The sequence below is a fragment of the Haliotis rubra genome, unplaced genomic scaffold (genome assembly GCF_003918875.1).
Source record: "Haliotis rubra isolate DU_JTF1 unplaced genomic scaffold, ASM391887v1 Scf195, whole genome shotgun sequence".
NCBI lineage: Eukaryota > Metazoa > Mollusca > Gastropoda > Lepetellida > Haliotidae > Haliotis > Haliotis rubra.
This window is the reverse complement of record NW_025765947.1, coordinates 1,520,953-1,545,335: the sequence shown is the minus strand read 5'-3', so window position 1 is coordinate 1,545,335 and position 24,383 is coordinate 1,520,953. Positions and strand designations below refer to the sequence as shown.

The window sequence follows — 24,383 nt, the reverse complement described above, 5'->3', positions numbered from 1 at the left end:
TGTCACCCCCTTCAATTTTTTTAATTGGAGACGGGTGGGGGGTGGGAGGGGGGTGACAACCATTATTGGCATGAGTATACTTCCTTCATACAAACTCCCAGTTGCATCTACTCTTTGAGTCGATAAAGCACATAAACCCAGCATCACTCTTTTCTTTGCAATGACAATTAACGATGTTATTATCTTAATAACAATACCTCGAAGAAAGCCTCGCTCACATTTCAGGCTTTCAGAACAACCATACAGTGTATTATCTACATGACTCGTGAGAAGGTCACGGCACCTTGCCAAACGTTAGTACTTCCGGTGACAAACATCGTTTCATACCTTTTCGAATGGTCTCGTGGTTGCCAGTTGACAGTAAGAAACCGATAACACTTGCAGGAATAACACATTTCCGATCTAATCATCTCCAAATTAGCCTACTATTACGACTGTCAACAGGTGGGACAGCCAAGCATGGCTGTATACTTGGTCCATTTGGAACCAGAGCTGGTTCTTGAGTATACACTTGTCACCGGAAATCTGCTAAGCTCGCATATCGCAAGTTGGCTCGCGCAAAGGAATCGTGAACCAGCTCAGCACCGGAAGTAGCGCCTTGCGAGACTTGTCACTGTGCTGTCACAGAGACGCAGTGTAGTATTATATTGCCTCTATATTGATCAGAAAGATACATCAGCATTAGGTTCCAGAATCTTTTCTGTTAGGAGTTCCCCATTGATATTCCAAATGTCTGTGTAATTTCACAGTTGTAGGTAGTAGACCCTAATACCCCACATACTTCGTGCCGTTGTATGTGCAGAGTTCTTCAGCTATCTAGTGATGGTTAATATTATTGCAGAAATAGTAGTCTCACATTACGTACCGTTGTATGAGCAATATTCTTCAGCAATCTAGTGATGGTTAATATAAATGCAGAAATCGTAGAGTCTGACATTCATTATGTCATACCTAAATGTACTTTGATGGTCACATACAATTTTTTATTTCTTACTTGGAAACAGGTGTACCAAAAGCCCAGGTCTTATAGCTACACTAGCCAAGTGTTCCATATATATCTTACATTGCGAGGTGAGTCGGACTGCCAAGTATTGACTGGGGACAAACTTCACGTGGATGTTCTGCACGGCACTAGGGGCTACACAAGTAAAACAAGTCTTTGTTAACGTCATCGACATGTGAAAATGTTCAATATTAAATATGTGAAGCCAGCTCGAATTATCCTTAGCTATAGGCTACAGTTGACTCGCAGAATATTGGAATATTATGTGTATAAAGATTGAATCTTAGGTTCGTGCTCACTGCCATGGCACATAGTGCTTACAAAACTGTTTTATGGGTTAAATATATTGATAATTTACAATATCCGTTAATCTATGTGTGACCAAATGAATTCTGTATTTTACTTATAGTTTCTCAACGACACTAACTGCTTTGTGTCGTTGTGGCAGATTTGGATTTTGCCATTGGTGAGCTAAATATATTGATAATTTACAATAATCCAAATAGATTCTGTAATTTTTTAGTTTCCCAAAGATACTAACTGCTGTACAGCGTTGTGACAGATTTGGATATAGCCATGGGTGAGCTAAACATATAGATGATTTACTATATTCTTTTATCTATCACTGAACAGATTCAATATTTTACGTATAGTTTCTCCACGATACTAACCATTGATAATTTACAATATCCTTTTATCTATGTGTGTCCAAATAAGTTCTGTATTTTACTTACAGTTTCACCAGGATACTGACTGCTTGGTAGCGTTGTGACAGATTTGGATTTTGCCAGTGGTGAGTTTCCAGCGATGGTACCAGCTGTCGTGGTGACCATGTACCTCCAGGAGGTCAACAACCTTCAACTTAATATTCACGATAGGCAATGAAGCTACTGGACATCCTGTTTATGGCCTGAAGAACTGTAACTTTGTATGCCGTAGGTCCAGCATTGTGTGAAGGAATATCCCATTTAATATAGATGGCTGACTGATTCACAGCAGTAAGCCGGATGTTGGTTGGTGGTGCTGGAACTGAAGACAACATACAGTGTGAGATAATGAGACAATACTTTGTTTAATAACTAATAATAATACTAATTATTATGATAATAATAACAATAGTGCATGTTTATAATGAGCAAATAGCCAAGCTCGTAAGCATGCTGATGGCGCTAACACATTATTACCCCGAATAACCCAAGCTGCCTGTAAGAAGCTAGAAGATTATGATCACATGACTTATCCCACCGAGTACCCATTTTCTGCTGTATGAACAGAGGCAATTTTGAACAAACTCCCTTGCCTACGGTGAGACCACATGCATCACGTGTGCTTCGTTGTAACGACTGATGTCCTGGAAACTCTCATGAGTCAAGCTGCCAAACACGGTCACCCATCCAATAACACTCCGCGCCCAATGTTGCTTAACTTCAACTGATTTGTGACCTGAGCTCTATGCTGACTGACTGAGTTTTAGTTTTACGCCGCTTTTAGCAATATTCCAGCAATATCACGGCGGGGGACACCAGAAATGGGCTTAACACATTGTGCCCATGTGGGGAATCGAACCCGGGTCTTCGGCGTGACGAGCCAACGCTTTAACCACTAGGCTACCCCACCGCCCCTGAGCTCTATGCACAGGTCCACACACCACAGCTATATTGCAAGTGACACCGTGGCATCAAGCAACACTACTTGCGAGAGGAAAATGATGAAAATGCTGGTGGAATTATTCATAAGAACTGACGACTAAACATGGCTGCACCGCTTTTTTATGTTAAGGGAAAAATATATTAAAGTCAGTTCTAAAATAGAAGAGGAGCAACCTATTCTGAAGAGGCGACTAACGGGATCGGGTGGTCAGGCTCGCTGACTCATTTCATCCCAACTGCGTAGATCGATGAAGCATTGTTGTTGATCACTGTCTGGCCTGTCCGGGATGACGGGGACAGATTTTCTTAGAAACCGTTATTGATAGGGAAACCAAATTTGGTATGTGTGTTTAGGACATGAATGCCTTGATGGAGTTCAAAAACGGGAACCAAATAAACGAGTTATGGCCCTTGCCATGCGTTTCATGGCATCGGCAATGAGGACAGATTTTCTCAGAAACCGTTATAGATAGGGAAACCAAATGTGGTGTGTGTTCTCAGGACATGAATGTCGTGACGAAGTTAAAAACCAAATAGGAACAGAACACTGTGGTGGGGGATATTGATGACCATGTCTTCTTGTTTACAGCTTGAATTGCTGAGTTAAACAACATCAATCAACCACATTTAAATGTCACATCTTTCCAGTCTTCTTTCGTCAAATACCCGTTGTACAATAATAATAAAAAAGACGTATACAATACTTTATTCTTAGAACAGTCCCTATCTTTGAACCATTTGTCGTAGGCACTTTGATGGGGTATGGGTTTTATCGGGAAATATAGACATGTTTGTATATTCTCTGAGTTAAGTTAAAGTTGTGTTATCTTAATCTAAATCACAGTGCTGACGATATACATGAAATAATAGCAGCTTATTATCATGACCATCAGCACAGCCATGTACAGATCAGCTGCCTACGTGTAATTAACCCTAATGAACCTTAGTGTATGGCAGGTTGGCCACGGAAGTTTAACATTGTGGATGAGGTGCATGCTGGATACTGCAGGTTGACCATACATGTATCGTAATACGATACAGGGCAGCCTGACAGTCAGTAGTATATAGACAATGAATTCCTAATGTAACGGGACTTGACCCTCGGACAGCGGCTAGGCAGGTGGGCTGACGATCGCCTCTGTGATGCCGCCTGGCCGTTGCTGCACTACCATGTAATTACATATCTAGCTGCCGAATAATGTGTTGTGGACCCACTGGTGGACTTCTGTATTTGAAGAGACAGATATCCCCCAAAAACGCTTTGACCAGCCCGGGATACTTTATAACATAGACTCTACCTGTTCAGATTGAATGGTTATTGTATAAAACTGAGTCTATATAGCGACATGTACCTCCAATATCTGTCTTCACAGTGAGTGTGACATTTTCCCCGATAGCGGCGTCAAAAGCAGCGGCGACAGCGATAACGTAGTCTGTGTACGACGTCAGTGACTTGACGTTGTGAGACATGTTTCCATGACACTCATCATATGAAACTGTGGTACCCGCATTTATGGTGGAGCAAGTCTACAGGTGAGAAAACATGCCAACGATCGATCTTTCACCAGTGTACAATATTCTTCAGCTGAAAAAATCTCTTGTGTTAGATGAAGAGCAAATATGGCAAATGTGCTGAACTAATGAAATACGGATTGTATATGCATAGTTGTTTGGAACTATACTAGCCACATAAAGAAACTGTGCACACAGAAAATGCCTTCAGAATTGGAATACAACACACCAAAGACAAAATGATGTAGACACTTTATAAGCTAAAGTATCGGACCACAACGAAATGTCAAACGAACATGAACAATATCCGTAACGATGACGTCAGAAGTTCAAAATCGAGTAGGGGGTGAAGCACAGTAGTGCATCGAAGACGCATAGAGGCTACCAAATGAGCATTGAAGGCCTGGGGAATGGTTTTGGACGTGGTCACTGCTGTCTGGAACCTTTATCTGAGATGAGTCACCCGAATCCATCTGTCCTGTCTTGGCGTCGTTACGTCGGGAACGACCAGAACGTGGGTGGTTCGCGACGTCATTACTGTTTCGATAACGCCTGAGCAATGCAGATATCGTGTTACGATGGCATTGGAAATGTGCTGCCACCTGTTGTGGGCTCATTCCTGCTCGAACCATTCCAATGGCTTCATGACGTTGAGCAGATGTTAATCTTGGCATGATGTGCATGTGATTTCTCATGTGAATTTGTGAACGTTTGAATGACCAAAGATCAAGCTTTCGACAGTGACAGCAATTTAAGAATTTCACATGTTGTGTGCAGCTGCACCGGCTGCACGTGCAGTAACACATTGCAAGGCCATAGGCCACCGTCAATGACGTCACATCGCCTGGCACGTGCATGAGCGTTTGATTGTCTCAATTACTTGCTATGTTCACAAATGTAGTTATGTATAAAGACGCTGTGTGCCTATATTTATATTTTCTATGTGCACAGTTTCTTTATGCGGCCAGTACATAAGCATTTTACACGTTGTACTAACATGGAGAATGGAACCTTTGTCTCTAGTATTACATGCCACACTACCAACCCTCAATACAGGAATACACGTTCATGTACATTTTAAGGTTGGTTGGTTGTTGTTCAACGCCGCACTCAGCAGTATTGCAGCCATGTGGCGGCGGCCTGTAAATAATCGAGTCTGAGCCAGATAACCCAGTGATCAATAGCATGAGCATCGATCTACGCATTTGGGATACGATGAAATGTGGCAACTAAGCCAGCGAACCTGACCACCCGACCCCGTTAGTCGCCTCTTAGACAAGCATTGGTTATTGCTAACTTTTAAGGGATTTGCTAATCAATAAATCAAAAATCTACAAGCTTATCTTGAGATGAGAAATACACTCCAGAGATTGAAACTTTGGATAAAGCTGGAGTGAATAAACTTACATTTACATAAATTGTTTGATTTGGGGAGCAGCTGATTATGTCGGCTTGTTTACATTTGCCCTCCGTCATTACAAAGACGACGGAGTTTGTGAAGGGGATGTTACTTGATGATACCGTCCACGATAGACCAATGGTCGACGATGTAACGGACGTCGTCTTCGCATCGTCGACTTTACCTGGGACTCGGTTACTTCCTAATACCTGGAAATCAATTTCATTTTTGAGTGAGGGGGTATAGTGTTACGAATATTCCAGCAATATCATGGCGGGGGACACCAGAAATGGGTTTTACACATTGTACCGATATTGGGAATCGAACCCGGGTCTTCGGCCTAAGGAGCGAACGCTTCAACCACTAGGCTACCCCACCGCCCTATTTTCATTTATATTGAGTATAAGGGCGTTAGATGTCATCATGTACAGATATGGGTGGAACATGGTAGGCCAGATACTTACATTTCACTCTTTATATTATTTTGTAGGTATGAGGTACTTGATTGAACACTGGATTTAACATCTTTTTGAATAATATACTGCCATTTTTTACACTGATGTATGCCACATGATGTGGCGTTTAATTATAATTTCAACCTCACAGAATATTCAATCTTGATTATCTACCAAAACATGCTCCCTTCAGCGCCACAGTGCGGTGAAAATGATATCAATGGAAAATTTGTGGTGGCACAAGGCGTTTATGAAAAGGATAGCATGGCCTACCCTACCGTTACTACCCGCTCCTCTCACAATTTGCGTGAAACGACAAACATATAATACCCTCTTCAGAAAAAGAAACGCATAATCTAGTTTAGAAGAATTTATTGCGTTAGTTTAAGAGGAATTGTTTCATGTAATTTGAAAGGTAAAAATGTGAAAATCCCCACGTCTATAGACAAAGAGTTCGCCCACACAATAGCAGATCGAGTTTATCCCATAGGTGTTTATGACAGAAAAGTTACAGATGAAGTAGATCACTCCGGTAAGAACGGTAACGGTAAACAGTTTTGGAGGACTCTGAAACGCCATTTTGACCCATTCTCAAGTAATACAATAAACGCAAGCAAATGGCAAACTTATTTCGGGAACTTACTGAACCCCGATGTCATGACAGGAGACAAATCTCAAAGTGTTATAAACCACTTCATAGACCAACACTCATGCGAAGACTAGTGGTTTAGCTGACAGTGATGCCTCTCTGGAAGACGAAATCAAGGAAGAAGAAATCAAACGGTCAATCCACGGCTTTGTCAACGGTATATCACCGGGTCGAGATGGTATACCCCCAGAACTGTTCAAACTGATTAGTGGTTTTTTTCCTTGAAAATCTGAAATTGCTTTTCAATTAAGTATCAGACATTGAAACTTTCCTAGGTGAATCGACAATGGAATGGTTATCCCCATCTTCAAATCAGGAGACCCAAAGGATCCAAACAACTATAGGGGTATCTGATCACTTCTCAAAGTCATTTGGGAAATATTTACTGATATTATCGAAGAGAGGTTTAGACGACGGGTTGAAACAAACGAACTTATCTTACCTTCATGTAAAATACTTTAATTTCATTGGTCAATGACGCATTAGGTTTCCGTGTCACTCCTCCCAGGAGGGTGACAGCTAGAAAATATATTACCGGCTGCCACGGTAACTGCCAAACTCTCCGCCGAGAAACTGTATCGCTAACAATCGTATGACGTCATAATATGACGCATGCAGTGCCCGGAGTTCGAAAAGCTTTCGTTTAGCTGTTTTTGAGTTCACTATGTACACATTTATTTTATAGACTTTCACTGCTTTATTTAAACTATTTTATACACTGAATCGTTTGCACACTTAATTTAAACATAATTAACCACTTTAAAGCAGTTTTAAGCTTGTCAGAATATGTTTCACTGATTTGAAAAACCCAGTCGAGAGGCAGACGGGATTTTGTTTACATGTCTTTTAGTCGGTAGCAATATTCAAAATAAAATAAATTAATATTTTGTACATTTAACATATCAAAAAGATAAATAAGGTGTATGCTTCTCCCTCGGGTAAGACGGTCTGATGTACGCATCGTTGTAGCAGTGTTATCCCTCGCCTACCGGCACGGGTAACACTGCAACAAAGATGCGTACATCAGAATGTATTACCCTCGACAGAACCATACAACTTATATTATATCAGAAAGTCAAGTGGGATTCCGTCCCGGATATTCTACAGCAGATCATCTATTCATGCTTCAATCAATATGCTCAAAATATCTTTGTAAATCAAAGGGTAGATTTTATTGTTGTTTTGAAGACTTCCGAAAGGCCTTCGATCTTGTGGACAGGAAAAGAATGTTGACTCTATTGCTTCAAAAAGGATGTCATGGAAAACTCATTAATCTTCTTAAGAGATAACGCAACTGAAATATTCACAACATCTGCAGGGGTTCGACAAGGTCCATTCTCAGCCCAGTGTTATTTATATTGATATTTTTTCTGATTTTCGTTTAAATTGTGCAAACCCAAATCACACCGAAAAAACTTCAAATAACATGATTGCCTTTTTGGAAGACAGATTTTCATGTCCTTAACAGATATCATGCTTACCTTTAAACTGGGAGATGACATAACAAGTGAAATCAAATTGGAACAGATATATTAGAGTGAGTGAGTTTAGTTTTCCGCCGCACTCAGCAATATTATATCTATATGGCGGCGGTTTGTAAATAATCGAATCTGGATCAGACAATTAAGTGATCAACAGCATGAACATCGATCTACGCATTTGGGATACGAGGGCATGTGTCAGCCAAATCAGCGAGCCTGACCGACCACACGATACCGTTAGTCGCCTCTTACGACAAGCATGGGTTACTGAAAATTGATTCTCACTGGATTGTGTGGTCCAGACTTGATTATTTACATACATCTGGATTATTGTTAAGTGTGGCTTTAAACAACAGACAAAAAAAAACTAAAGCGCTTGCTCGTGATACATTTGGAATCGTACAATCGGTTCAGCATGTACCAGACATGGGGTGGGTTCTATCGCATTTAAACAGACAAGGATGATCCTCCTATGCGTGTCCTTTCTGCTGAAAGACTCAACGACTCATTTTTTGATTGACAGTGTGGACTTTGCAACTGCACGGGATTCCCATTATGACAATTAAAGCATGTTGTGACAGACAGTGTTCTAAATTGCAAATAAAATTGCTTTTGACACTGTACCCATGTTGTGAAGAGCGAACACTTTACCCTCTAAGCTAACCGTGGTGCCTTACACGTGGCTGTCTTATATGATTCGGTTAATGTCCCGATATATAGAAGGACATACAAAGAGACATGTAGGTCTGTACACGGGGCTTGGTGATATTACTAGTATTCATAGAGGCTCAACTGTAAACAGTTATTTATCAAACACGAAACTAAACAAAACCAAAATTAAGCCCACTCTCGAATAGATGTCCATTGTGACTGAATGCTGGGAGCATTACCAGGCACTGTTTATGTAACGTCAAGGCGCGTTTTATTTACATATGTACAACGCCTTTAACTGTGACCGTTGCACTGTTGCACAATACACAGTCAAATGTAGGGCACGTTATCAGCTCGTGACAGTGTTGCTATGCTACCGTCGACCCTTATCGATACCAGTGTGACGTGGTGTGGAGTATGTAAATAAGGAATGGATGCTAATTCATTCTGCTTTAACAGAAGCAAACTAGGAATGTGCAAAACCTAATGATTTATTTGATTGGTAAATTGTATAAATGCACTATTTAAACCTTTCATATTTTGACTGCATATAATGACTTGCAGCCAGCATGTCAAGTTATGAAACGTTGTTTGTCACCGGAAGTACTAAGGTCTCGCGAAGTGCCGTGACCTTCTTACGGACCCCATTGTCGTCGGGAGGACATGTGAATAGAGACGTTGGCATATTTACCAATGACGGACAAACACAGTATTGTCCCAGTGAGTATTTATAAAAATCACTACATTATTCACAGTAGATTTTGGTATACGTTCTTCTTTTGTTCTGTGCCGCTTCACCTTGACAAGATCCCAGTCCTGTCCTCTACCAACAAGTCCCACAGTCTCACCTTTCTGAAAGTGGTAGAGTGATTCAGATTGTTAAAATTCCCTGAACACACATTAAATTTTAAACTTAAAATTACAAGACTGTATGTTTTGTATTTGATCCGCTGATAAGATAAGAACATCATATTTAGTTTCAACACACTGGTCCATAGCTATGGTATAGTTCGTGTTTTCCCGAATACCCTCAAGTAAATAACATGTAGAAATAATAACGAGTAAATATCCTGAGTAAAATATCCTCTTGACGTAGAGGGACAGACAATGTATAATACAGTGTTTCTTTCAAGTTCACTGTCGTTACCCAAAAGAAAGTCATGTTGCCCTCTCAAAATAACTTACAGTGACCAAGTAAAAATACTTCTTATTGGGTAAGATCAATTTGTTGTGTAAGGGAAATGAACTATTCACATTCATTTGCTACGTGGACTTTAAAAGCACTGTAACTGATCATGAATTCATTGCCTTCACGTTATGGCTTGCCCGGATAACACACATTCGCTTGTTCAATTGTCGTAATTCTAGAAGTTCATAAAGCCATACTGACAAATAATACAAGCACTGAATGATTCGAAAGATTCACGTAGCACAGATAATATTAAATGATATGATTGATCAACTACTGCCGACCAAACTTCAGAAACATCGCATGGCACATAAATAGCAGCAAATACTGAAAGTCATTTACAAAGATTCGGCAAATACCTCCTTGTTGTAAATAAAAGCGACAAAATCTATTCCAAATTCATAACATGTCCTTCCTCAGACAGTCAGTGAGTGTGGCTTAATGCCGCTTATAGCAATATTCCAGCAAGATCGCGGCGTTTGACTCTGGAAATGGGCTTCACACATTGTCCCGTGTGGGGAATCGAACCCGGGTCTCCAGCGTGACAATTTGGCTTCCCCACCGCCCCTCCTCTGACAAAGAAGATGTACATCAATAGAGTGAAATAAGTTGAACATAATTTATTTCGCCAATCTGTCAAATTGGGAGATGTTAAATATACGATGAAATGTAATTACAGAAAGATTGATTTCGCACATGTTATGTTCGAAATGTAATTACTTACTTAGAAAGAGAGCAGTGGCAGCCACAATGAGAATGACTATTACAGATCCCAGTGTGGCGGAAGCAACGATTACTGGCTTGGAACCTGAAATTGTCAAAAGATTTAAATTTATTGTGGCTCCAATTATAATGAGGTAAAACCTTCGCGGTTACGTATGGTAATGCTTAGAGACGGAAACAGTAACACTGCACCTTACCTGTCACAGTTGTGCTTGAATTTGATGAAAATCCGTAAGACATTTCTGTAACACAGCATTCTTATCGTTAGGTTTTAGTTTGTTTCGTTTTTGTTGTTGTTGTTGTTTTGCTTTTGTTTTCTTTGTTTTGTTTTTTGTTTTTACTTTCTTGTTGTTTAGCAATATTTCAGCAATATTCCAGCAATATGGCAAGGTCTGTATTTAATCGAGTCTGGACAAGACAATCCAGTGATCAACAGCATGAGCATCGATCTACGCAACTGGGGTACGGTGACATGTGTCAACCAAGTCAGCGAGTCTGGCCACCCTCTTACCGTTAGTAGCTCAGCTGTACCATTCCAGAACGTAGTTCTTTACCAATTATACACATCTGATGAATGAGCAAGAATTAGCCCTGAAGCGTTGTGACAAAGAATAAAAAGACGTTGTTATCCATAAAACGTGTCATGTATTCATGTTCGTCCAACATCTAAATGCCTTTCAAGAACTTCAGTTATATACTCTTCCAAAAATGAAACTTGACACAGGTAAAGATCATGTTATTATTGTTACAGAATGAAATAAATCGTTACGACAAGAAAGTAGATCAACGAATGCCTGAACGGTAAGAAATACGCCCGATTCTCATAAACATAGATGTACTGAAACGCAAAAACGCCAACGTCAGAGATGCATCAAGGTGTTCTGTTGCCGCGCGTGCCGAACCCTGTGGGCCGGGCATGAAAGGCCACATCATCAGTGATGGACCGCATGATGACACAAAAATGTCAAGATCAACGTGGGTTCAATGAGACTGCAATCAGGAGGAACTCAGAAAGCTGTGGCAACTTGAAGGTACTCTGATGTGTAGAGACAGGCCACCACTGCTTTATAGGTACGGTACAACACCACACAAATCGTACAATTCGATCGTTTTGGTGTTTGCAGTGTAATGATGTAGACAGGTACGACGCCTCCTGTGCATGTAGCAGGTGCACTGACGGACATCAGATATCGTGACGTGAAGCTGCAACACCAAGTCATGCTGCTCAACGAAAGACTGTTCCAGCATGACAACGCCAGGAGGAGTTTCTACCGTGCCATAACTTGCCCAAATTGTCTTGCCCGTTCGCCCAATTTGTCTCCAATCGAAGATCTATGGAATGCACCGGATAGTGTGTGCGCCGGAAGAATCCACCACCCCAGACACTTTCGCAACTTCGTACGCCACTGCAGCATGAGAGGCAGAACATTCCACATGGTGTTGTGCAACGTTTGATTGTTTCCGTGCGTCACCGCTGCATTGCTGTCATCACTAGTGGTCATTACTGACATTGGCATTTTGCCCACTCGTATTTCACTCTCATGCCTGTTAACATGTTTCAGCTGGTTTCATATAGATATTGTTTGTGTTATGTTTAGTGTTATCCCTTTCCTATAGTGTCACGATCTTTTTTTGCTTGCAACATTTATTTTGTCAACCAGCTTTTAAATTTTGAAAGAGATGGTCAAGTTTCCTTTTTTAAGGGTATATATCCGAGAATGTTATTATACTGGTACATGTATGCTTATAATGTTGAACTATGTAAATGCATACAATGCAAATATTCTTATGTTGGAACTTGGAAGATGTTTAGTGAGAATGTTATCAATGTTATATTCATGATTACACTATGCTAATAAAGTACAATGCTAGTACTTTTTGATATTGAGTCCCATCCAAGTTTGATCCCAAATTTAATCCCATTTAATGTGGAAAGGTCTAATTTACCTGATATTTTTTTTAACTTTGTTAAAGAGAATAAAAGTCACCGTCCCCAAAGTGAACAAAACATTATTCAGTTAAATTCACAACTTTCACTTACGTGCTCGATCTGCTAGAAATACCGTAGTTGCTTTGTCTCCCTTGAATTCAGCATTTGCCCATATCTGCATGTGCAAGAGATCAGTGTAAGTGAAACTGTTCTACGATAACGACAACCATTTATGAGAATGTATATGTACTATTTATGCCGTAGTTCATATCTTCATTCTGTGCATGCTTACCCTTCTCGTGAACACTTTGAGTCATCATTTTCAGTGATCCATTCACATGATTTAAGCAACTGGATTTCAGTTACATGAAATGAATCTGTTTCTCATAATATAATCAAGATTGGGTATTCTCTTGCACTACTCGTGAAGATCCGGGCTAAAATTGGTCTTCAGAAACCCAAAAGGCAACTAAAGGGATCGGATGGTCGGACTCACTGACTTGGTTGACACATGTCATCGAATCCCGATTTTGAAGCCCGATGCTCATGCTGTTGATCACTGGATTGTCTGGCCCAGACTCGATTATTTATAGACAGCCGCCATATAGCTGGAATATTGCTGGGTGCGGCGTTAAACAACAAACCAGCCAACCAACCACTAACGCTGTATATATGAATGCAACGTTTTGTGCCGAGGATTTCCTATTTGTTACACATATGATAAAAAATATCCCACACGGAAAATGTTTCTTTTTGTTATCTTATTTCATAACACGGGTATGTCAGGGAGTGAGTACTTGTTTCATGAATACACGGTCATGTTTACTATCATGAATAGTTTGTTCGTGTATGTAAACTCAGGGGCAAAAGAAACGCTGGTTTTATAAACATTGACACAATTTTAATCCACACCTAAAACCATGGTCAGATACATTGTAAAAGCATTCTCCCAAACGTAACGGTCATTTCTTTGGCCTCTTATTGAATCTGCATCACGATTTTTCTGTGAAATGTGGGTTTTTCGGGGTTTTTTCGAGAAAATGCATAAGGAAAATTATGTGCAAGGATCGGGTATAAATCATGCCCAGAATCCTTCCTTAGCATTGAATGGTTGGATTTCACCAACAAGAATGTCACGTTTGACGTCTGAGCAGCGAGAGAGAGCGATAGGGATGTTGCAGATGGGGGCAACTCAGGCCAGAGTTGCACAAATCATGTGTTGCCACAAAACCACAATTGAGAGGATGATGAAACGTCTCAGAGATATTGGTCGGACATCAGACAGACCATGAAGTGGAAGACCACGGGTAACCATGGCCAACGAAGACCGCCATCTTCGTCTGCTGCACCTTCGTGACAGGTTCCTCACTGTGACGTCATCAGCACGAGATGCTATACAACACCCCGTCAGCAGGAGGACTGTAGCCCGACGTCTCCGCCATTTTGGTTTGAGAGCTTACCAACCCTTTAGGGGAATGACCTTGACCCGACAACATCGACTCAACAGATTGAGGTGGGCTCGCATTGTGCAACGCTGGCAAAAACAACATTGGGACAGAGTGCTGTTTTCGGATGAAAGCAGGTTCCAGCTTTACAGTGCTGACGGCCGAGTGCGAGTTTACCGGCGTAGAGGCGAACGAACGTCACGTTGCTGCGTCCAAGAAGTGCATCCTCGTGGCGGCGGAAGTGTGATGATTTGGGGCAGTATTTGTGGTGGCACTAAGACCGACCTGGTGGTTACAAATGGTACCCTCAACGCTGACCGCTACATTAACCAGGTCTTGACACCAGTCGTGCTTCCATTCCTGCAGAATAACCCAAGAACGCTGTACCAACAGGATAACGCCACTCCACACACTGCACGTGTTACCAGAGAGTATTTCAATGTCAACAACATACAAGTTCTTCCGTGTCCAGCCAGATCCCCTGACATGAATCCCATAGAACATCTCTGGGACCATCTTTGGAGACGGATTCGGCAACGTCAGCAACGTCCACATGACAGACAGACGTTGACGCAGGCACCGCAAGAACAGTGGCGTCACATCACTCCAGCCATTGTGAGGGGACGGGTAACGTCTGTACGACATCGTGTCAGGGACTGCATACTTGCTATAGGTAGACATACTCGCTATTGATGATGGAATGTGACTTTTAACTGATTTGTGTAATGGTAACATGAAATGGAATGTGAACGAATTATGGACAATCCAACACATGTTACAAGAATGCTCACTATTCCTTACAATGTCATCATGTGGTTGTTAAAGTCGGTCAACCTGATGTTAATTGTTGTGTCTGTGAAATACAATGATATCTGTTGACATACCTTGTCATATGTTTTTATTAGATGAGAAAATTAGAAGCCAGCGTTTCTTTTGCCCCTCAGTTTAGTAACTAACGAATTATACATGCCTCGATAGTGATCTTCCCATCTGGGATAACAGGGAGATACACCGAGTGGGGGGCGGTGCATGGATCCTCTGGGTAGAAGCTGCCTGCCGTCATCGTCATGGACACCTGTAGGATAAAGAGTTTCCTTCATACTTCCTTCATACAAGCTCCCAGTTGCATCTACTTTTTGTGTCGATAAAGCACATAATCCAAGCATCACTCTTTTCTTTGCAATGACAATGAACGATGTTATTATCTGAATAACAATACCTCGAAAAAAAAACCTCGCTCAAATTTCAGGCTTTCGTAACAACCATACAGTGTATTATCTATAGGACTCGTGAGAAGGTCACGGCACTTTGCGAAACGTTAGTACTTCCGATGACAAACAATGTTTCATACCTTTTCGAATTGTCTCGTGGTTGCCAGTTGACAATAAGAAACCGATAATCCTTTCAGGAATAACAAATTTCCGATCTAACATCCCCAAATTAGCTAACTATTACGACTGTCAACATCTGTGACAGCCAAGCATGGATGTAAACTTGGTCCGGTCTAGTAAAGTCATATTGGGCAGTCGCACAATTTGGAACCAGAACTAGTTCCTGAATACATGAATACGCTTGTCACCGGAAAGCTGGTAACGGAAGTAAGCTCGCATATCGCAAGCTGGCGCGTGCAAAGGGAACCGTGAAGCAGCTTAGTACCAGAGACTTGTCACGGTGCTGTTACAGAGACGCAGTATTGTATTTTATAGCCTTTGTATTGATCAGAAGTCTTTTCTGTTAGGCATCCCCCTTTAATATTCCAAATGTCTACGTAATTTCACAGTTGGAGGATGCCCCACATACTTCTTCGTTCGTAATGTCTTTAGCTGGCATTCTTCACGTCATAGATCACAATCCACGCAATGATCCAAATATATGTTTCTATGCATATATACATCCTTGGTAACGGGAGTTTATATACCGTCGTATGAGAAATATTCTTCAGCAATCTAGAATCTAGTGATGGTTAATGTTTATACAGAAATAGTAGTCTCAAATTATGTACCGTCGTATGAGCAATATTCTTCAGTAATCTTGTGATGGTTATTGTTAATACAGAAATAATTATATATTCCATATCTAAATCTACTTTTAACATCACGTACATTTTTTTCTTTCATACTTAGAAACAAGTTAACAAAGGCCCAGGTCTTATTGCTACAGTAACCAAGTGTTCCATGTTATAATCTTACATTGCCTGTGTATTTGACAGTGTAGTTTGTGATGTACCCATTCCTCATCTTCTCGGGGGGACATTCCCAGGTGAGTCGGACTGCCAAGTACTGACTGGGGACAAACTTCACGTGGATGTTCTGCACGGCACTAGGGGCTACACAAGTAAAACAAGTCTTTGTTAAGGTCATCGAGATGTGAAAATGTTCAATATTAAATATGTGACGCCAGCTCAAACTATCGTTAGCTATAGGTTACATTTGACTCGCAGAATATTGGAATATTATTTGTATAAAGATTGAATCTTAGATTCGTGCTCACGGGCATGGTACGTACCAAACTGTTTTATGAGCTTAATATTTTGATCATTTACAGATCATTTACATTTATTCTTTTATCTTTGACCAAATAAATTCTATAGTTTACTCATAGTTTATCAACTATACTAACTGCTTGGCAGCGTTGTGGCAGATTTGGATTTTCCATGGGTGAACTAAATATACTGATAATTTACAATAATCCTTTGTTCAATGACCAAATAGATTTTGTAGGGTTTTTTATTGCGTGTCAACGATACTAACTGCTTGGCAGCGTTGTGAAAGATTTGGATATTACCATGGGTGAACTGAACATATAGATAATGTATGATATCCTTTCATCTACCACCGAACAGATTCAATATTTTTCTCTACGATACCAAACATATTGCCATGGGTGAGCTAAATATAGTGATGATTTACAATATCCTTGTATCTATGTGTGACCAAATAAGTTCTGTATTTAACTTATAGTTTCTCCACGATACTAACTGCTTGGCAGCGTTGTGACAGGTTTGGATTTGCCAGTTTTGAGTTTCCAGCGATGGTACCAGCTGTCATGGTGACCATGTACCTCCAGGAGCTCAACAACCCTGTCACTGGGAGTTCATTGCTTGTCCAACCTGCATCACACAATATAGAATGAACATGGAGGAACAATCAATATAACAGAATGATTTCAAATGCCCCACGTGTCACAGAAACAAGCTAAGAAACGTACACCTTAAAACATAATTTGAATACTGATCTGGTGTTTGTTATGAGTACTAGTAATTCCAGACGCCAAATAGATACTGTCGTTTCCCGAATGTATACATTCATTTAGTATTTACATTTAATGGGAATATGTTCATAGGCCTGTTTAAAATGGTGTTGTTATCAGTTCATACGTGTAGGCATTCTAAATTTAGCGGGGCGATGTGGTACGTAGACACGTGGTTAAAGCGTTCGCTCGTCACGCCAAAGACCTGGGTTCGATTCCCCACATGGGTGAAGCCCATTTCCAGTGTCTCTAACCCCAAATGACATACAGGGCGGGGTCACTTACTTTGTACATAAAATATCAACGATTCCTTAATTACACAAATTCTGTGGAAACTGTAAAATGGCTCTAACCTTCAACTAAATATTCACGATAGGCAATGAAGGTACTGGACGTCTTGTTCATGGCCTGAAGAACTGTAACTTTGTACGCCGTAGGTCCAGCATTGTGTGAAGGAATATCCCATTTAACAAAGATGGCTGACTGATTCACAGCAGTAAACCGAATGTTGGTTGGTGGTGCTGGAACTGAAGACAACACACAATGTGAGACAGTGAGACATTACTTTGATAAATAATAATAATAATAATATTATGCATGTTTATAATGAGCACATATCAACGCCCGTAAACATCGTCATGGCGCTAACACATTATTACCCCGAATAACCCAAGCTGCCTGTTAGGCGTTAAATGACTTATCCCACACGGGTACCCATTTTCTGCTGGATGAACAGAGGCAATTTTGAACAAACTCACTTGCTAAAGGTGATAGCACATGTATCACATGTGCTTGTTGTGGAGCAGGACTGAAGTCCTAGAAACTCTCTGGAGTCAAGCTGCAAAACACGATCACCCATCCAACGACTCTCCGCGCCCTACGCTGTTTAACTTCAACTGATTTGTGACCTGAGCTCTATGCAGAGGACTACACATCACAACTACATTGCAAGTGACCCCCTGGCATCAAACAACACTACTTGCGTTTACATTTCCGAATGATGGTTCCTGGTGATAGATCGGTGAAGGAGGAGAGGAAAATGATGAAAATACTGGTGAAATTCTTCATAAGATTGGACTACTACACATGGGTGCACCGCTTTTTATGTTAAGGGCAAAATATATTAAAGTCATTCTAAACTAGAAGAGGATCTGGAGACTTCAGCAACCTATGCTGAAGAGGCGACTAACGGGATCGGGTGGTCAGGCTCGCTGACTCATTTCATCCCAACTGCGTAGATCGACGAAGCATTGTTGTTGATCACTGTCTGGTCTGTCCGAAATGATGGGAACAGATTTTCTTAGAAACCGTTATAGACAGGGAAACCAAATTTGGTATGTGTGTTTAGGACATGAATGCCTTCATGTAGTTCAAAAACAGGAACCAAATAAACTAGTTAAAGCCTTTGTCATGCATGTTTCTTGTCTTAGTGCATGGCATCGGCAATGAGGCAGATTTTCTCAGAAACCGTTATAGATGGGGAAACCAAATGAGGTATGTGTTTGCAGGACATGAATGTCGTGGTGAAGTTAAAAACAGGAACCAGATAGGAACAGAACACTGTGGCGGGGGATATTGATGACCATGTCTTCTTGTTTACAGCTTGAATTGCTGAGTTACACAACATCAATCAATCACATTTAAATGTCACTTCTTTCCATACCCGTTGTACAAAAATACTAAAAAAGACTGACTGACTGACTGAGTTTAGTTTTACGCCGCTTTTAGCAATATTCCAGCAATATCACGGCGGGGGACACCAGAAATGGTACTAAAAAAGACGTATACAGTACTTAAATCTTAGAACAGACATACCTTTGAACCTTTATGATATAGACTCTACATATTCAGATTGAATAGTTATTGTATAAAACTGAGTCTATATTGCCACATGTACAGTATACCCTGGTTATAATGCCACCGTTTGTCCAGGAGAAAATATGGCATTATATCCAGGGTGGCATTACAACCAGGTAGGGCAGTTAGAGGCCCTATGCAAGCTACAAGGTGATTGAGCTGTACCTCCAATATCTGTCTTCGCGGGTGAGTGTGACATTTTCCCCTATAGTGGCTTGATCAGCAGCGGCGATAGCGATAACGTAGTCTGTGTACGACGTCAGTGACTTGACGCTGTGAGACATGTTTCCATGACACTCATCATATGAAGCTACTGCACCCGCCATTATGTAGGAGCATTGAAACTGAAGGTGAGAAAACATGTCAACGATCGATATTTCACCAGTGTACAGTATTCTTCAGCTGAAAAAAATCTCTTTTGAGAGATGAGTGAGTTACTGAGTTTAGTTTTACGCCGCACTCAGCAATATTCAAGCTATATGGCGGCGGTCTGTAAATAATCGAGTCTGGTCCAGACAATTCAGTGATCAACAGCATGAGCATCGATCGGCGCAATTTGGAACTGATGACATGTGTCAACCAAGTCAGCGAGCCTGACCACCCGATCCCGTTAGTCGCCTCTTACGACAAGCATGATTTACTGAAGATCAATATTCTAACCCGGACCTTCACGGGTGAACTTTCACGGGTTTTGTGAGATGAAAAGCAAATATGGAAAAAGCGTTGAACTAATAAAATACGGATTGTATATGCATAGTTCTTAGGAACTATAAGCATTTTACACGTTGTACTAACATGGAGAATGGAACCTTTGTCCCTAGTATTATATATACACTACCAACCCGCAATACTGGAATGCACGTTCAAGTACATTTTCAAAATATCTAACTTTTAAGGCTGGTTGGTTGTTGTTTAACACCGCACTCAGCAGTATTGCTGCCATGTGGCCGCGGCCTGTAAATAATCGAGCCTGGGCAAGACAACCCAGTGATCAACAGCATGAGCATCGATCTACGCAATTGGGATACGACGACGTGTCAAACAAGTCACCCGATCCCGTTAGTCGCCCTTCACGACAAGCATTTGCGATTTGCTAATCAATAAACGAAAAATCTACAAGCTTATCTTGACAAGAGAAATATGCTCCAGAGAGTGAAACCCTGGATAAAGCTAGAGTGAATAAACTTACGTTTACATAAATTGTTTGATTTGGAGAGCACTTGATAAAGTTGGCTTGTGTACACTTGCCCCCCGTCATTATAAAGACGACGTAGTTTGTGAAGGGGATGTTACTTGATGATACCGTCCACGATAGACCAATGGTCGACGATGTCACGGACGTCGTCTTCGCATCGTTGACTTTACCTGGAAGTGGGTGACTTCCTAACACCTGGAAATCAATTTCAGTTTTTGAGTGAGGGGATAGTGTTTTACGACACTTTAAGCAATATCACAGCGGGAGACTCCAGAAATGGGCTTTACACATTGTACCGATATTGGGAATAGAACCCGGGTCTTCGGTCTGATGAGCAAACGCTTTAACCACTAGGCTACCCCACTGCCTTATTTTCATTATATCGGCATATAAGGGCATTAGATGTCATCATGTACAGATAGGACTGGAACATTGTAGGCCAGATACTAACGTTTCACTCTTTATAATATTTTGTAGCCACCATATAGCTGGAATATTGCTGAGTGCGGCGTAAAACTTAACTCACTCACTCACTAAATACTATTTTGTAGGCATGAGGTACTTGATTGAAAACTGAATTAACATCCCTTTGAATTATATACTGCCATTTTTTACATTGATGTATGCCACATGATGTGGCGTTTAATTATAATTTCAACCTCACAGAATATTGATTCTTGATTATCTACCGAAACAGGCTCCATTCAGCGCCTAACGCCAAACTGCTGTGAAAATGATATAAATGGAAAATCTGTTGTGGCACAAGGCGTTTATGGAAAGGATAGCATGGCCTACCCTACCGTTACTACCTGCTCCTCTCACAATTTGCATGAAACAACAAACATATAATACACTCTTCGAAAAAGAAACGCATAGACCATTTTTAGACGAATTTTAATGTGTTAGTTTAACAGTAATTATTTCATGTAATTTCAATTGCAAAAATGTAAAAATTCACAGCTTCAAAGCGGCCTATGGCGATGTTTCCATTGGCGGCACTCAGTCATGGCCAATCCTCTTTTCCAGGCAAAAACGAATGACAAAATTAAACACAACGTTTGCTTTTTTATAGTGATCGACACCGCATGCTTTTCCGCTTACTTGCACGTGCATTTTGCTTTGTATGTTTTCTCGGTGACGTTTTGGCAAATATTTCTTCAAACGCTTCTAAAACAAGGATAAAGACTTTAAATTGCGGCGTTTTGGCAATCACTCAAAGATGACGTTTTGGAAAGAAATAGTACACTTGTATCGTTTTGGCCGCAGCTACATGAGTCCATTATTGAAGAATGTAAAACTCACGATATGTTTGTCTCTCATTCACTTTGAACCTCAAAGGGTGTGAAGCCCATTTCTGGTGTCCCCCGCCGTAATCGATGTAGCTGAAATACTGCTCAAAGTGGTTTAAAACCCAACTCACTTGAACCTCAAAGTCAGAAAATGAATTTACATAGACCACATCTGCACACTTACATTTTGAACAAGTCAGTTGTCATCGTGCAAAGAGTAATAACACTTTCTCAGGGTCACTCAGCTTATTTCGGTATATCCTCAGTACCATGGATAACACCATTCTGCACCAGTCGTCCCTCCGTAACCTGCACGGCGGTATTCGTCTTCTACCGGAATAACACTTGTTGGTAACGAAGGGTGTAATAATACTGGTGATATTTTGCCTGTTTTTTCGTTAAAATCGTGCAAACCCATATCACACTGACAAAATCTTCGAATAACATGATTGCCTTTTGGGAAGACAGATTTTCATGTCCTCAACAGATATCATGCTTACCCTCAAATTTGGAGATGATATAGCAAGTGGAATCAAATTGGAACAGAGTGAGTTTAGTTTTACGCCGCACTCAGCAATATTCCAGCTATATGGCGGCAGTTTGTAAATAATCAGAAAATCCAGTTGGTCAACAGCATGAGAATCGATCTACGCAATTGGGAACCGATGACACGTGTCAGCCAAGACAGCGAGCCTGACTGACCACCCGATACCGTTAGTCGCCTCTTACGATAAGCATGGGTTACTGAATGTTCATTCTACTGGATTGTGTGACCCAGACTCGATTATTTATATACATCTGGAGTATTACTAAGTGTGGCTTTTAACAATAAACAAACTGAAGCGCTTGATCGTGATACTGTTGGAATCGTACAATCGGTTCTGCTTGTACCAGACATTGCTCATGGGGTGGGTTCTGTCGCATTTAAACAGACAAGGATGATCCTCCTATGCGTATCCTTTCTGCTGAAAGACTCAACGACTCATACTTTGCTTGACAGTGTGGACTTTGCAACTGCACGGGATTCACATTATGAAACAGTAAACCTGAAAGACCTGTTTTCCTGAGCTGTTATCTCAGAATAAGCTAATTTAAGGAAATTGACCTGTACCAATAACTATAAATATCACATATGTATTATTAATTGCTCGTTTTTAAATTTAGGCTTTTAGTCCGTGTTATAGATTGTAAATATACCATTCAAAAAAAGTAGGTGATATTGGATTTACAAGATTTATAAAATGCAAATGATGAATCCAATGAGGAAACAAATAATGAAGAGAAATTAAGGGAAAATGTGACACTTTATTCCATTTCTTTGGAAATGCTTCTTCTGTATGGATATATATTACTTTTTCTCATATACATTGGAATTGGTTAGTGGTATGCTCGCAAAATGGAATATCCCCTACTTTTTGTAATGGTATAGTATTGTCAGAGCCCATTTATTAAAATTGTGAATGATATTGTGACAGCCCGAGTTCTAAATTGTAAATTGTGCACATGAAAACTTGAGTTTGTTTGAGTGAGTTTGTGTTAGTAATGGGTTTGTGTCTATGTGTAAAATGTGGTCTCGTCGCTACATCGCTGAAATAGTATGTTAGCTGCATTACAGTGTAACTCGGTTACTGATTAGTTTTCTCCAATAAGTAAACTGAGATGATTTTATGAGCGCTTTATTCTAGTTTCCACGTGAGGACGGGTCTGAAGCTGCCATCAGCAATATTCAAGCAACACACCATAAAATTCCCGTTCACATTGTAACTTCGTTGTGAATCCATGTGAAGAGCGAACGTCTTACCCTCTAAGCTAACTGTGGTGCCTTACCTCTGTATCGTTCGGGAAATGTCAAGCTACATGGAAGGACATACAAACAAGCATGCTGGTCTGTACACATGGGTTGGTGGTAATACACGTATTTACTAAAGCTGAAGAGGGCAAAAGAAACATAATCGTAAACAGTTCTATCTACTCACCTGAGGTGCAAACGCGAAACTAAACATGGCCAGAATTAAGCCTAGTCTCGAATAGGTGGCCATTTTGAATGAATGATGGGAGTATTACAAGGCCCTGTTTACGTGACGTCAAGGCGCGTTGTATTTTCATATGCACAACGCCTTTGACTATGACCGGTGCACTGTTGCACATAACCCAGTCAAATGTAGGCCACGTTATCAGCTCGTGACACTGTTGCTACGCTACCGTCGAGCCTTATCGATACCAGTGTCATGTGGTGTGGGGTATGTAAATAGGGAAAAAAATGCTAATTAATTATGTTTTGACAAGAAGCAGATTAGGAAAGTGTAAAATCTATTGATTTATTTTCCTAAAATGGAAATGTAAAGTAACTTTAACTTCGTGTACCATTTCGTATGAAATATATTATCAATTATTGTTATCTTCTTTAAATTATGGTAAAATGTATAAATGAACCTTTTGAAACATTTTATTTTTATAATGCATATATAAAAATTGCAGCCAACCTGTTGTAAACGTGTAATTTTCGAATGCATGGTTATTTTTAGCTGAAATGTGAAACTTAGCTCAAATTTTGTTTGAGCAAGGTGACAACAATGTCAGTAAGTCCGTAAGATATCTTCATTCTATTCTGATCAAGTAAAGACGCCATGTCATCAAATGTACTGTAGTGATTTACATATCCAACTTGTTAGATAAATAGTATGGACATATTAGACACCAAAACCAA

The 24,383-nt window shown here is 40.5% G+C and overlaps 1 protein-coding gene across 4 annotated transcripts in view; it reads right to left on the bottom strand.

The window, feature by feature from the left end:
- LOC124274866 overlaps positions 1–23,802 on the bottom strand; it is a 28,407-nt gene extending 4,605 nt beyond the window's left edge. Inside the window, exons 1-11 of one of the 4 annotated variants that reach the window (XM_046710235.1) lie at positions 23,653–23,802; positions 20,382–20,582; positions 19,358–19,536; positions 17,689–17,862; positions 17,065–17,195; positions 16,276–16,412; positions 15,057–15,161; positions 12,753–12,816; positions 10,909–10,953; positions 10,713–10,796; positions 9,512–9,651 (exon numbers count right to left, since the gene is read on the bottom strand). In XM_046710235.1, the coding sequence (XP_046566191.1) occupies positions 9,644–9,651; positions 10,713–10,796; positions 10,909–10,953; positions 12,753–12,816; positions 15,057–15,161; positions 16,276–16,323 (354 nt within the window). In that variant the 5' untranslated portion in view covers positions 16,324–16,412; positions 17,065–17,195; positions 17,689–17,862; ... (1 more) ...; positions 20,382–20,582; positions 23,653–23,802 and the 3' untranslated portion in view covers positions 9,512–9,643. Of the gene's footprint in view, positions 1–9,511; positions 9,652–10,712; positions 10,797–10,908; positions 10,954–12,752; positions 12,817–15,056; positions 15,162–16,275; positions 16,413–17,064; positions 17,196–17,688; positions 17,863–19,357; positions 19,537–20,381; positions 20,583–23,652 lie in introns of those variants that run through there. The other 3 variants (XM_046710237.1, XM_046710236.1, XR_006898058.1) reach the window with 3 other exon arrangements.
- Between the last annotated feature and the right edge of the window lie 581 nt (positions 23,803–24,383).